General features: G+C 44.0%; 1 protein-coding gene across 4 annotated transcripts in view; it reads right to left on the reverse strand.

Annotated features, from left to right (window-relative positions):
- UBE4B (ubiquitination factor E4B) overlaps window positions 1-15,102 on the reverse strand; it is a 156,516-nt gene that overhangs the window by 37,654 nt on the left and 103,760 nt on the right. For all 4 annotated transcript variants that reach the window (XM_033228436.1, XM_033228434.1, XM_033228437.1 and 1 more), the window contains 3 exons: window positions 12,305-12,503; window positions 10,009-10,147; window positions 1,147-1,246 (listed from right to left, as the gene is read on the reverse strand). In XM_033228436.1, the coding sequence (XP_033084327.1) occupies window positions 1,147-1,246; window positions 10,009-10,147; window positions 12,305-12,503 (438 nt within the window). The remainder of the gene's footprint in view (window positions 1-1,146; window positions 1,247-10,008; window positions 10,148-12,304; window positions 12,504-15,102) is intronic.

Genomic DNA, 15,102 nt, shown 5'->3' on the forward strand with positions numbered 1-15,102 from the left:
GTGTGAGCCACCATGCCTGGCAATTTAAGCAGTTTATAGACCCCCTTGAAACACATCTGTGGACTGCTTAGGGGGACCCACAGACCCCAGATAAGGGCCCCTGGTTAACTGTGTATCTTGAAGAAGTCTAGTCTATTAGTAAATAAAACTGAAATCTTAACTTGTACTAGAAAGCTATGTCAGGTAAACTTTCCACATATTATCCTACTATTCAACAGAATGCATGACCAGCTAACATTCAGGTTTATAAGTGGAACATGAATAGAAGAAAAATGAATAAATTTGCTATCTATGCTTTATTTGTACAATGTCAGCTGGCATATGTTTTTAGCTATGTCTCACCAGCAAGAATATTCCCTTCTATAGTTAGGTTTTGTGTGATGAATCATTTTCAATTAAAAAGGAAGAATGAGGGGCAAAGGAAAGAGATCTTTCCACTACCACAGATGCGCTTTGTCAAATACCCTGAAAATGCATGGCTGGATACACTGGAGTGTGCGTGAGTGTTGGGGTGGGGGGTGGGAGACAGCAGGTGAGGAGGGCCTTGCATGAGGCAGGGAAGGGGAGGTGACGTGTTAAACTAAGAATCATAAAACCCATTAAGAATTTATAGTCACAGCAGAAGCGTATCTATCCATATTCTGTCCTAAGATTGAAATCATTATATACAGATATAAGTAAGATATCAACAAGTTTTAAAATGTACTATTTTTTTTTTTTTTTTGAGACGGAGTCTTGCTCTGTCTCCTGGGCTGGGGTGCAGTGGCCGGATCTCAGCTCACTGCAAGCTCCGCCTCCCGGGTTTATGCCATTCTCCTGCCTCAGCCTCCGGAGTAGCTGGGACTACAGGCGCCCGCCACCTCGCCCGGCTAGTTTTTTGCATTTTAGTAGAGACGAGGTTTCACCGTGTTAGCCAGGATGGTCTCGATCTCCTGACCTCGTGATCCGCCCATCTCGGCCTCCCAAAGTGCTGGGATTACAGGCTTGAGCCACCGCGCCCGGCCTAAAATGTACTATTTTATCGGAAGGGAAAAGAATAACGAAGAAAAAGTAAGGACACTAAACTGCTCACTCAAGGAATATATTCTGTTGGGAAAATTATCATTATGAGGCTGGTCTATAATTATTCCACTTAACTATACAAACCTTAAGCTGAGTTTTACAGCGCTTCAGCATTTCGCGGTGTCTAGTTGCCAGTGGGGAATCTTTCCATTGGCTTTCATTATTTTTCAAATCTTCTACAGTTCTGAAATCAAAGACTAACAGTCAAATGAAAGAAAACAGCTGGATCCATCTTATCCATTCATCTCGCCCATTTCACTGACTCTCACACGCAGTTGTTTTCGCATTGTAACATCTTTTTTTTTTTTTTTTTTTGAGACAGAGTCTCGCTCTGTCGCCCAGGCTAGAGTGCTGTGGCCGGATCTCAGCTCACTGCAAGCTCCGCCTCCCGGGTTTACGCCATTCTCCTGCCTCAGCCTCCCGAGTAGCTGGGACTACAGGCGCCCGCCACCTCGCCCGGCTAGTTTTTTATATTTTTTAGTAGAGACGGGGTTTCACCGTGTTAGCCAGGATGGTCTCGATCTCCTGACCTCGTGATCCGCCCGTCTCGGCCTCCCAAAGTGCTGGGATTACAGGCTTGAGCCACCGCGCCCGGCCCGCATTGTAACATCTTAAAAATCAGAGTATATCTTACAACCAATGGCAAGTTATAATTTAATTGGCAGCATCTTTCTTTCTTTCTTTCTCTTTCTTTCTTTCTCTCTCTCTCTCTCTCCCTCCCTCCCTTCCTTCCTTCCTTCCAGAGTCTTGCTCTGTCACCAGGCTGGAGTGCGGTGGCGCAATCTCCGCACACTGCAACCTCCGCCTCCTGGGTTCAAGTGGTTCTCCTGCCTCAACCTCACAAGTAGCTGGGATTACAGGTGCCCATCACCACGTCCAGCTCATTTTTTGTATTTGTAGTAGAGACGGGGTTTCACTCTGTTGGCCAGGCTGGTCTCAAACTCCTGGCCTTGTGGTCTGCCTGCCCGGCCTCCCAAAGTGCTGGGATTACAGGCGTGACCTGCCGCGTCTGGGCATATTTTTCTTTTTTATTGGTTCCTAAAACAATGATGTGTCTTCAAATGGATGGCACTACAGATTTGGTGAAATATAATCTTTTTTGCTGCAAGAAAGTACATTGTTCCCTTATTTTTCTGGGAGGGAAAAAAAGAAGTCTCTTATGAAAATTCAAGGTTACTTTGCCTATTCAATTACCCAAAACAAACGGCTATTTTACTAACGGCCTCATCCTTTACAACTGTTCCCTCTGCTTGGAATGCTCTTCTCTGAGGTTATCTCTGGCTTTGCTCCTTCACTCCCTTCAGGTGTCTGCTCCAACACCACCTGTCTCTGCAGTAAAGGCTTCCCCATCACCTAATATGCTGCATATTTTAAAGACTGACTCAACATTATTTCAACCCCTTTCTATCATGACGTTGTGTGTCATACTAGAGTTTGCTAAATCTCCAAAAGTTACATTTCCTAGACTCCCCTCCTGCCAGCATTTCTGTAAGACCGAGTTTTCACCGAGATGAACCCTCCCTGAAGGCAGGGTGAGTACTGTGAAGTGACTGCGTGATTGCATGATCCTTCTGCAAGTACAGTGGTAGCGGGGTTTCGGCTGAAGCAGTGGCAGAGGCTGTGCTGTCAAGCTGACCTCCGAAGCAGCTTCCTTGTTCAAAGTATAGCTCTGGGAATCTTCTATTATAGCCATTCCAATGATTCAATAAACCAACTAGTTCCCCTTTCTGCTTATCCCAGAAGAATTGGCTTCTTTTGTCTACAACTGAAACATGAGTATGGTAGACAAAAGAATGGCTCCTCCAAAGTTGTCACATCTGAATCCTTCGAGGGAACCTGTGAACATATGATCTCACATGGCGAAAGGGACGTTGTAGATGTGATTAAGGGTATGGGCTTTGAGATGGGAAGATTATCTTGGATGATTTGGGACAGCCCAATATAATCACAAACGTCCTTCTAAGAGAAAAAAGGACTCAGAGACAGAGAAGGAGATGTGACAATGGGACAATGGAAGCAAAGGTCAGAGAGAGATGGAGATCTTGTTGCTGTCTTTTTTTTTTTTTTTTTTTTTTTTTTTGAGATGGAGTCTCGCTCTGTCGCCCAGGCTGGAGTGCAGTGGCCGGATCTCAGCTCACTGCAAGCTCCGCCTCCTGGGTTTACACCATTCTCCTGCCTCAGCCTCCAGAGTAGCTGGGACTACAGGCACCTGCCACCAAGCCCGGCTAACTTTTTGTATTTTTAGTAGAGACGAGGTTTCACCGTGTTAGCCAGGATGGTCTTGATCTCCTGACCTCATGATCCGCCTGCCTCGGCCTCCCAAAGTGTTGGGATTACAGGCCACCACAAGCCACCGCGCCTGGCCCTTCTTTTTTTTTTTTTTTTTTTTTAAGACTGAGTCTCACTTTATTGCCCAGGCTGGAGTGAAGTGGCATCATCTGACTCACTGCAACCTCTGCCTCCCAGGTTCAAGCGATTCTCCTGCCACAGCCTCCCAAGTAGCTGGGATTATAGGCACCTTCCACCAGGCCTGGCTAATTTTTGTATTTTTAGTAGAGATGGGGTTTCAACATGTTGGCCAGGCTGATCTCGAACTTCTGATCTCAAATGATCTGCCTGCCTCGGCCTCCCAAAGTGCTGGGATTACAGGCATGAGCCACTGTGCCTGGCCTTGTTTTTTGCTTTTTTGAGACAAGGTCTCTCACTCTGTCGCCCTGGAGTGCAGTGGCATGATCTCAGCTCATTGCAACCTTTGCTTCCCGGGTTCAAGCAATTCTTGCACCTCAGCCTCCTGAGTAGCAGGGACTACAAGGGTGTGTTACCATGCCTGGCTAATTTCTGTATTTTTTGGTAGAAAAGGGTTTCACCATGTTGACCAGGCTGGTCTCAAACTCCTGACTTCAAATGATCCACCCACCTCAGCCTCCCAAAGTGCTGGTATATACCAGGCAAGAGAAGGAGATCTAAAGATACTATGTTGCTAGCTTGAAAAATACAGTAAGGCAGTGTGGGGGTGGGGTGGGAGGTGGTGATGATGAGCAGAGGAACATAGGCAGCTTTTAGAAGATGGAAAAGGCAAAGGAGATTCTCCCCTAGAGCCTCCGGAGGGAATGCAACCTTGATCTTAAGACTTCTGTTTTTGAGACGGAGTCTCACTCTGTAGCCCAGGCTGGAGTGCAGTGGCGCAATGTCGGTTCACTGCGATCTCCGTCTCCCAGGTTCAAGAATTCTTGCCTCAGTCTCTTGAGTAGCTGGGACTATAGGCATGTATTACCATGCCCTGCTAATTTTTGTATTTTTAGTACAGAGGAGGTTTCACCATGTTGGCCGGGCTAGTCTCGAACTCTTGACCTCATGTGATCTGCCCACCTTGGCCCCCCAAAGTGTTGGGATTACAGGCGTGAGCCACTCTGCCTGGCCGATTTTAGGACTCCTGACCTTCAGAACTGTAAGATAGTAGTATGTGTTGTTTTAAGTGACTAAAGTTGTGGTAATTTGTTGCTGCACTCATAGGAAACTAAGATATTGACCTATATGGTTACTGGTATCACAAGAGTTTATAGGTAACAGGCCTTCACGAAAAAAATGGGTCTCTGGGGTCAGTTGTTTAATTGGGCTGGATGGTGAAGATACAATTATTATTTGAGGATGGAACACTGGTAGCCCAAGGCTCTGAGTAGAGAAACAGCTATATAAATGATCACTGGTGATCTGGAATGAGGAGGTGGAGTGGCTACCTCTAATTATGTTGCAGAGTTTATAGAAAAAAAAAAAAATGACAGGCTTCAGATTTTAAATTCTCATCTCAAGGAAATGTGAATGAACCAGGAAGTTTCTAAGACCACTGTCAAGGAGCAGCTCCAATTCTACAAATTACAGCACAGAAGAAATTAATAACTTTACTGGACCTCTTATCTCAAAGTTGAGGCAAAGACTGGGACCCAAAGAGTTCAAATGGAGCAGTCTGGGAGAACGAGCTGACTCCAACCTAAATCTTTAAATTCCTTGAGCCTTGCTTGCTGGCAGAAGCAGTTTCTATCATGACCTCATTGGAGGTAGTCATCTTGCAGGAATGCTATTTTGCCCTAGGTTCTATCCCATCATCTTTCATTGCTTCTAGAACCACAACTAGAATCAGATCAAGGACTGTCCTTATGGCCTTATTACAAAATTGGATGCAGGAGAAGCACACATTTGAAGAAAAAGAATGGCAAGATTTGTTAATGAGTTATGCTAGTTTTCTATTGCTGCTGTGAGAAGTTACCATAACCTCAGTGGCTCCAAACCACACAATTATAGTCTTAGAGTTCTGGAAGTCTAAAAGGGGTCAGCAGGGATGATTCTTTCTGGAGGCTCTAGGGGAAAACAAGTTTCCTCGCCTTTTCCAGCTTACAGAAGTTACCGATTGGCTCATGACTCCAAACCACTCCAACCTCTGCTTCCCCATCACATTCCATCTCTCCCTCTGACCCTCCTGATTCCCTCTTATGAAGACCTTTGCAATGACACTGGACCTACCCAGATAATCCAGGATAATCTCCCCAGCTCAAGATCATGAACCTGATACCACAACTGCAAAGTTCCTTTAATCAACTTAGGTAACATATTCACAGGTCGCGAGACCAGGATGTGGGCACCTTTGAGACATCATTATTCTACCTACCACATATGTACTGCAGAAACATGATGGTTATGTCGGGTTATGTATGGGAATGGATTCTGAGGATGCTTGATCAGCAAGAGAAGAAAATGCTGATATACTTCTATGTAGGGCTAAAATCACTGACATGATTATACCTACCAGAGACCCTGGATTCAGTATTATTCTGAGTAGAGAGAGGTTCATATTGTGCAACCAACTAGTTGACCGAAACTTTGAATTGACAATGACCTATACTGAATGAAGCTGTGTTGCCAAATATTCTTTGATCTAATTCAGAGGAAATGATTCAAAACTTAAAGAGCTTGGAAAATTAATTATTGGATTTACCATATGTGATTTGCTCAGATAATCCTCTTTCCAGTACACATACATACACCCCAACTATGTCCTAGAAGACACTTCTTATATCACAGCATTGAAAAATATACACATGAGGTGAACATGAATGTCTCTGGAAAGCACAATAAAGGCTATCTGTTGCAAGCCAGGAGCAAAGGTTCTAGATGGTTCCATTGAAATAGGACCCTCTAAAGCCAGTGGGAGTGATGGTATTCCAGGAGGTAATCCATCGGAGGATAAAGAAACAGATAAATCCACAATCATAGTTTGAAATTTTTTTTTTTTTTTTTTTTTTTTGGTTGAGACGGAGTCTCGCTGTTTTGCCCAGGCTGGAGTGCAGTGGCCGGATCTCAGCTCACTGCGAGCTCCGCCTCCCGGGTTTACGCCATTCTCCTGCCTCAGCCTCCCAAGTAGCTGGGACTACAGGCGCCCGCCACCTCGCCCGGCTAGTTTTTTGTATTTTTTTTAGTAGAGACGGGGTTTCACTGTGTTAGCCAGGATGGTCTCGATCTCCTGACCTCGTGATCCGCCCGTCTCGGCCTCCCAAAGTGCTGGGATTACAGGCTTGAGCCACCGCGCCCGGCCCATAGTTTGAAATTTTTATAAGCTTCTCCCAGTAATTGATATTATAAGCTGATAAAATCATTAGATATAAGGAAAACTTGAACAGAAAATTAACAAACTTGACCTAAATAATATACGTGGAACACTGTAAAAACAACACAGATAGCAGTCTTTTCAGGTCTACTAATGTAAAAGGCTACAAAGTAAGTCTCAATAAACTTCAAAAGACACAAATCACATATATTATATTTTATATATATAATATATTATGTTTTCTTACCATAATGGAATTTAGCTAGAAAACAATCAACAAAAGATACATAGACAAATACCCTAAGAACCTAGAATTTAAATAATATATTTTGAAATAACCCACAGGTTATATAAGAAAAAACAAAAATTAGAAAACATTTTGAACTGAGTAATAAGATATGATAAACCAAAAATGAGGGATGAAGCTAAGGTCACACTAAGAGGGAAATAAAATACTCTTAAATACACACATAAGTGAAAGAGTTGAAAGGGATGATCTAAATATCCATCTTAAGAGGCAGCAGAAAGCAAATTAAAATGGGCTGGGTGCGGTGGCTCAGGCCTGTAATCCCAGCAAGGCCTAGCTAGGCAGGCGGATCACCTGAGGTCAGGAGTTCAAGACCATCCTGACCAACATGGAGAAACCCTGTCTCTACTAAAAATACAAAACTAGCTGGGCGTGGTGGCACATGCCTGTAATCCCAGCTACTCAGGAGGCTGAGGCAGGAAAATCGCTTGAACCCAGGAGGTGGAGGTTGCGGTGAGCCAAGATTGCACCACTGCACTCCAGCCTGGGCAACAAGCCTCGACAACAAGAGCAAAACTCCTCTCAAAAAATAAAATAAATAAAAGCAGAAATAATAAGGATCTCACAGGCATTAAAATGATAAAAGGATATTATGAACAACTTCAGGCCAAAGCATTTTCAAACTTTAGAAAAACTGACACAAGATGTAATGAAAATCTAAATAGTCCTATATATGTTAACTGACTTCAATCCATAATTAAAAACATCCCCACACAGAAAACTCTTAAGCCCTGACAGCTTCATCACTGAATTTTTTCTGACATTTAAGGAAGAAACAACATAATTCTTACACAATAAACTTTCAGGGAACATAAAAAACAGGAAAATATTCTCCAGTCCCTTTTTATTTTTTTCTTTTGTTGACATGGAGTCTCACTCTCTTGCTCAGGCTGGAGTGCAGTGGCTCGGTCTTGGCTCACTACAACCTACGCCTCCCAGGTTCAAGCAATTTTCCTGCTATAGCGTCCCGAGTAGCTGGGATTACAGGCGTGCGCCAACCATGCCCGACTAAGTTTTGTATTTTTAGTAGAGACAGGTTTTCACTATGTTGGCCAGGCTAGCCTCCAACTCCTGACCTCAGGTGATCCGTCCACCTTGGCCTCCCAAAGTGCTGGGATGACAGGCGTAAGCCACTGCGCCCAGCCCCCAGTTTCTTCTATGAGGCAGCATAACCTTGATACCAAAATTTGAGATGCACTTAACAAGAAATGAAAATTATAGGTCAGGCTTTCTTTTGAACACATGCAAAAATCCTAAACAGAATATTAGCAAATTGTATATCCTATTAGATATAAAAACATTAATATAAAAGTTAAGTTTACTTGAGGAGTGAAAGACTGGTTTAATAACAGAAAACCAACTGATATAATTCAACCACATTAACAGAATAGAGGAGAAAAAAAGTCTAGTCTCCTCAACGGATATGGCAAAGCATTTAATAAAATTCAACTAGTGCTAAGGAAATTAACTATTGAAATAAAAGGAAATTTTCTTAATCTGGTAACTGAGGATACATAGAAAGCTTTCCTCCACTAACTGAAACAAGATGGAAATTTCAAGGTTATTTCTATTCAACATTGTACTAAAAATTACAGCCCAGGCACTAAGGCATGAAAAAAAAAGCATAAGAAATAAAATTGTCATCATTTGTAGACATGATTATGTGTAGAAAGTAAATCATAAAGAATCTGCAGGGTAACATTAGAATTAGTAAGTGATTTTAGGCCAGGCGTGATGGCTCACACCTGTAATTTCAGCACTTTGGGAGGCAGAGGTGGTTGGATCACCTGAGGTCAGGAATTTGAGACCAGCCTGACCAACGTGGCGAAACTCCGTCTCTACAAAAAATACAAAAAATTGGCCAGGCACAGTGGCTCACATCTGTAATCCTAGCACTTTGTGAGGCCAAGGTGGGTGGATCACCTGAGGTCAGCAGTTTGAGACCAGCCTGACCAATATGGTGAAACTCTGTCTCTACAAAAAATACAGAAAAATTAGCCAGGCATGGCAGTGTGCAGCTGTAGTCCCAGCTACTCACAAGGCTGAGACAGGAGAATTGCTTGAACCCAGGCAGTGGAGGTTGCAGTGAGCCGAGATCATGCCATTGGATTCCAGCCTGGATGGAGCAAGACTCCGTCAAAAAAAAAAAAAAAAAAAAAATTGGGCGTGGTGGTGCGCATCTGTAATCCCAGCTACTCGGAAAGCTGAAGCAGGAGAATTGCTTGAACCTGGCAGGCACAGGTTGCAGTGAGCTGGGATCGTACCACTGCACTCCAACCTGGGCAACAGAGCGAGACTCCATCTCAAAAAAATAAATAAATAAAAAAGAATTAGTAAGTGATTTAAGCAAGGTAGATACAGAGATATAAATATGATTCAGTTTCTCTCATAGCCAGACTACACAGGTTCTAGACCAAAAAGCAGAAGTGGTTTCATTATTCCAGATGACCTGCTCAAGAATATTTGCTCTGTGTTCCTGTGACTTCTGTTTGTTGGTGTTAGTACACAGCAAAAAATGCTTAGAGTAAGAAACATAACAATGGTGTTAATGAATTGGAAATCTGAGGCTGCTATTTGGCCATTTTGGACTCCTCATGGCACAGAACAAGCCAAAAAGAGAATTACACGTGGGCAGGAGTAAATGATCTTGGTTATCAAGGGAAACCATGGTTACTTTTTCACAGTCCAGGGAAGAAGGCGTATGTCTGAAACCCAGGGGACCCTTTAAACTTTTAAAGTTTAAAGTGCCTGCTGGTCATGTATGCCCAGCTGGAAAAGTTAATGGAAGTCTGTAGTAACCATAAACAGAGTGAAATACCCAGGGTTCAGAACTCTCAGAAATCAAGGTTTGGATCACTTCACCAGGTAAAGAACTCTGGACAACTGAGGAATGTGGATGTGGTGGTGGAGGCAGATAGAACACTATATAACGTACGTATCTCTCCCAACATTCAAAACTACTGTTCACAATGGAATTGCTTGCCCCTGACAAAAAAATGGTAACTCGGGCAATCCCAGGACACGGCATCATGGCACATACCTATTGAGCTCCCGGATAGCCCGGAGTCTGCGGATATAGCGGCGGCAGCTAGGCAGAATAGACAGGTGGTGAGCATGCAGGGTGAGAAAGAAGCACTCCGTAGGGAATTTCGGCTCAGAAAATGGAGGCTGATCGCCATCTAGGAAAAAGAACATCATTCCCTAAATAAAATCTATTACATGTCTCAATCAGAGAAAAAGCTCAATTCAGAAGAGAAAATTACATTTGAATTTTTATGAAGTTTAAAGATACATTTATTTATTTATTTATTTGAGCTGGAGTTTTGCCCTTGTCACCCAGGTAGAAGTGCAATGGCGCAGTCTTGGCTTACTGCAAATTCTGCCTCCCAGGTTCAAGTGATTCTCCTGCCTCAGCCTCCCTAGTAGCTGGGATTACAGGCATCTGCCACCACACCTGGCTACTTTTGCATTTTTAGGACAGACGAGGTTTCACCATGTTGGCCAGGCTGGTCTCGAACTCCTGACCTCAGGTAATCCACCCTCCTTGGCCTCTCAAAGTGCTGGGATTACAGGCATGAGCCACCATGCCTGGCCAGACGTTTAAGGATACTTTTGCAATTATAAACTTAAAACAATGCTACAAGAAGAAGAGAATTCTGTTAGCTCCATTCAAGGACCAGGTATTCTGTCCTACCTCATTAAATGTGTACATAGATGTCCATTACAATCTTTTTTTTTTTTTTGAGAGAGGGTCTTACTCTGTCACCTAGGCTGCAGGGCAGTGGTAAGACCACAGCTCACCGCAGCCTTGATTTCCTGGGCTCGGGCAATCCTCCTGCCTCAGTCTCCTGGGTGGCTGGGAACACAGGCATGTGTCACCATGCTGGGCTAATTTTTTTCTTTGTAGAGATGGGGTTTCCCTATTTTGCCCAGGCTGGTCTTGAACTCCTGGGCTCAAGCTATCCTCCCACCTCAGCCTCCAAAAGTTCTGGGATTATGGATGTGAGCCACCATTCCCAGCCCATCAACAATCTTTGGTGATGTTTCTTACTGATGTATAAAATCTCCGTTTTTCAATACAATACAGAAATATTTAAATCTCGAAATGGTATTAAATTATGTTAATAAACTACTGATTCTAGAGCCATTTCCCTGCATATTTCCTTTTTCTAATTTTTTTCTATTATAAGTAAAAGTACTACTGGGAGGATTTATGTAAACAAAATTATTCCTTTTTCCTCCAACTTTGGGAATATATCCTGAAAAGTAGAATTATTAAGAACAACAGTATTATAATTTTTTCTATGAATCACCAAAATTCACTTTAGACAGGTTAAATAAATTGGTGAAATGTCTCTACTTCTTCGAAAACTTACATTCTATTTCATTACTTTGGTTTCGGCTTGTTTATAGATATATTATGATAGCTCAAATGTTTTTTCAATTTGTGTCTTTTTTTTCTTTTTTGTTTTTTTGAGACGGAGTCTCGCTCTGTCGCCCAGGCTGGAGTGCAGTAGCTCAATCTCCGCTCACTGCAAGCTCCGCCTCCCAGGTTCATGCCATTCTCCTGCCTCACCCTCCCGAGTAGCTGGGACTACAGGCACCTGCCACCACGCCTGGCTAATTTTTTTTTTTAATATTTTTAGTAGAGACGGGTTTCACCGTGTTAGCCAAGATGGTCTCCATCTCCTGACCTCGTGATCCGCCCACCTCGGCCTCCCCAAAGTGCTGGGATTACAGGCATGAGCCACCGTGCCTCGCCTGTTTTTTTTTTTTTTTTTGAGACAGAGTCTCACTCTGTTGCCCAGGCTGGAGTGCAGTGGCAGGACTGTGGCTCACTGCAACCTCTGCCTCCTGGGTTCAAACGATTCTCCTGCCTCAGCCTCCTGAGTAGCTGGGATTACAGGAGCATACCACCAAACCTGCTAATTTTTGTATCTTTAGTAGAGACATGGTTTCACCATGGTGGTCAGGCTGGTCGTGAACTTCGGACCTCATGATCTGCCCACCTCAGCCTCCCAAAGTGCTCGGATTACAGGCGCACCACCATGTCCAGCTAACTTTGGTATTTTTAGTAAAGACAGGGTTTCACCATGTTAGTCAGGCTGGTCTTGAACTCCTGACCTTGTGACCCACCTGCCTCGGCCTCCCAAAGTGCTGGGATTACACATATGAGCCACCATGCTGGGCCTACTGTATTAATTTTTATTATGTTTCTCTATCTCATAAGTTCATTTTACGGTGAGGTAGTAACAATTTGTGAGGAATTACTAGCATGTAGGTAAGATAAAACACTAGCAGTGTTTTAATGACCGAGTCGTGAACACAGTACTCACAGAGTTCAGTCAGCCAGTCATTCACATCTTCCATCGTGGCATTCACACGCGTCTCATCATTTGGAAGAGTAATCCGACATCTTGGGTGAAAAATATACGTGGGATCAACTGTTTCTAACTTGATTTTTGTACTTAGCTGCTGCAGTACCCAAAGGAAATTCAGCATAAATCCATCTGTAGATACTAATCTATCATCTGTCTATGAAAGATGAAAAGAAAAAGTATTTTTAAACATTAAAAAAAATGTTTTTGAGATAGGGTCTCACTCTGTTGCCCAGGCTGGAGTGAAAGGGTGTGATTTCGGCTGCAACCTCTGCCTCCCAGGCTCCAGCAATCCTCCCACTTCAGCCTCCCAAGTAGCTGGGACCTAAAGTGATCTGCCTACCTCGGCCTCCCAAAGTGCTGGGATTACAGGGGCGAGCCACTGTGCCCAGCCAAGAAAAAGTATTTAAAATAATAACATGAATAGAAATTTTGGCCTTTATAAGAAAGCAGATTGAACTTTCTTTTTTTCTTTTTTTTTTTTTTGAGGCGGAGTCTCGCTCTGTGGCCCAGGCTGGAGTGCAGTGGCCGGATCTCAGCTCACTGCAAGCTCCGCCTCCCGGGTTCACGCCATTCTCCTGCCTCAGCCTCCCAAGTAGCTGGGACTACAGGCGCCCGCCACCTCGCCCGGCTAGTTTTTTTGTATTTTTTAGTAGAGACGGGGTTTCACCGTGTTAGCCAGGATGGTCTCGATCTCCTGACCTCGTGATCCGCCCGTCTCGGCCTCCCAAAGTGCTGGGATTACAGGCTTGAGCCACCGCGCCCGGCCTGAACTTTCAAGCATAACTGTATCCTAAAGTCAATGAGAAGGCATACATACCATCAGCACTGCCATTCCGTTAATTCTGTAGTAGCAGGTGCTACTTGTTGACTACCACCTATTACATAATTATTATTTATGCAAGAGGCATTTTATAAATTTCTTTTTTTTTTTATTTTTTTGAGACAGAGTTCTGCTCTTGTTGCCCAGGCTAGAATGCAGTGGCGTGATCCCTGCTTCCAGGTTCAAGTGATTCTCCTGCCTCAGCCTCCCCAGTAGCTGGGATTACAGGTACCCGCCACCATGCCCGGCTAATTTTTTGTATTTTTAGTAGAGACGAGGTTTCACCATGTCGGCCAGGCTGGTCTCGAACTCCTGACCTCAGGTGATCCGCCCACCTCGGCCTCCCAAAGTGCTTGATTACAGGCATGAGCCACCACGCCCAGCCATTTTATACATTCTTTTACTGAACCATCACAATAATTCTTATAGGTCAGTAATACTGCTATTAACATTTTATACAGGAGGAAATAAAGACTCAGAGACCCTGAAGTGATTTGCCTGAGCCTCAAAATTAGTAAGTAGAAACACAATAAATGTTGCTTTCTTTCTTTTCTTTTTTTTTTTTGAGACAGGGTTTTACTCTGTTGCCCAGGCTGTAGTACAGTGGTGCAAACATAGCTCACTACAGCCTCAACCTCCTGGGCTTAAGTGATCCTCCCACTTTAGCCTCCTGAATAACTGGGTCTACAGGTGTATGCCACTACACTGAGCTAATTTTTTTTTTTTTTGTAGAGACGGAGTCTCCCTATGTTGCCCAGGCTGATCTCAACCTCCTTGGCTCAAGTGATTCTCAAGCCTCAGCCTCCCAAGTAGCTGAAACTTTGGGTATGCGCCAGCCACCATGCCCAGATAATTTCTGTATTTTTTGTAGAGATGGGGTTTCGTTATGTTGCCAGGGCTGGTCTCAAATGACTGGGCTCAAGCGATCCTCCCACCTCGGCCTCCCAAAGTGTTGAGATTACAGGCCTGAGCCACCATGCCCAGCCTCTTTCTCCTCTTTATTTCCCTCAAGAGCACCAAAACAAGTAGTTCCACTTGTTATCATGGGACATTGTTTCTCTAGGTGACAGCATCAGCACACTCTTGCATTAACAATATAACAATGTAACTTGATTACCTCTGTTAAGAAAAAAATAATAATACAACAATGATAAGAATGATAGTTAATACTGGTTGAGTGATCACTGTGTACCGGGCACCATCCTAACAGCTTTATATATAATAAACCCAGTACTAGTAGTACCCCCACTTAGCAGATGAGGAAACGGAGGCACAGAGGAGTAACTGTCTAAGGTCCTGCAGTTAGTACACGGTGGAACCACGATCAGAAACCACCAGATCTATGCTCTTCTCTCTACGTTTTTTGCTTCTGAGTATACGCGTCACGTCATTCATTCATTATTTATTACTAATCAAGGAAGGATGCCCTTTTCTCCTCTGGCAAAGCAGCCACAGCCACTGGCCTGTCTCACCTGGACCGAAGCACTCACGCCCTTGCAGCCGCCTCCTTGGGTCTGTTCCTGGCTGCCCCCTTCTGCTTTGGTCCATCTACATGCAGCTTTTGTGATTTCCCTGCTAAAAACCCTCCCGTGACAGTTCTGATCCTGTAAACCCAACCTGATGGAGGCCCTGTCTACCCACTAACTCCAGGACCTGCCATTCCCTCCTGTTCACTCTTCTCCAGCCACAAAAGCCTGCATGCTGGGCTTGTAACAAAGCTGCTTCGTTTCCACCTTGGACAGCTCTTTTCTCAGCCACTACAACGGCTGGCTCCTTCCTATGAAACAAACCTCACCTCCTCAGGGAGGCCTTTCCTGCCACCCAATCACAAATCACCTTCAGACCTTTCCTGCCACCCAATCACAAATCACCTTCAGACCTTTCCTGCCACCCAATCACAAATCACCTTCAGACCTTCCTTCTGGTAACTACA

This window comes from Trachypithecus francoisi, unplaced genomic scaffold (genome assembly GCF_009764315.1).
Source record: "Trachypithecus francoisi isolate TF-2019V2 unplaced genomic scaffold, Tfra_2.0 Lachesis_group12, whole genome shotgun sequence".
Lineage (NCBI taxonomy): Eukaryota > Metazoa > Chordata > Mammalia > Primates > Cercopithecidae > Trachypithecus > Trachypithecus francoisi.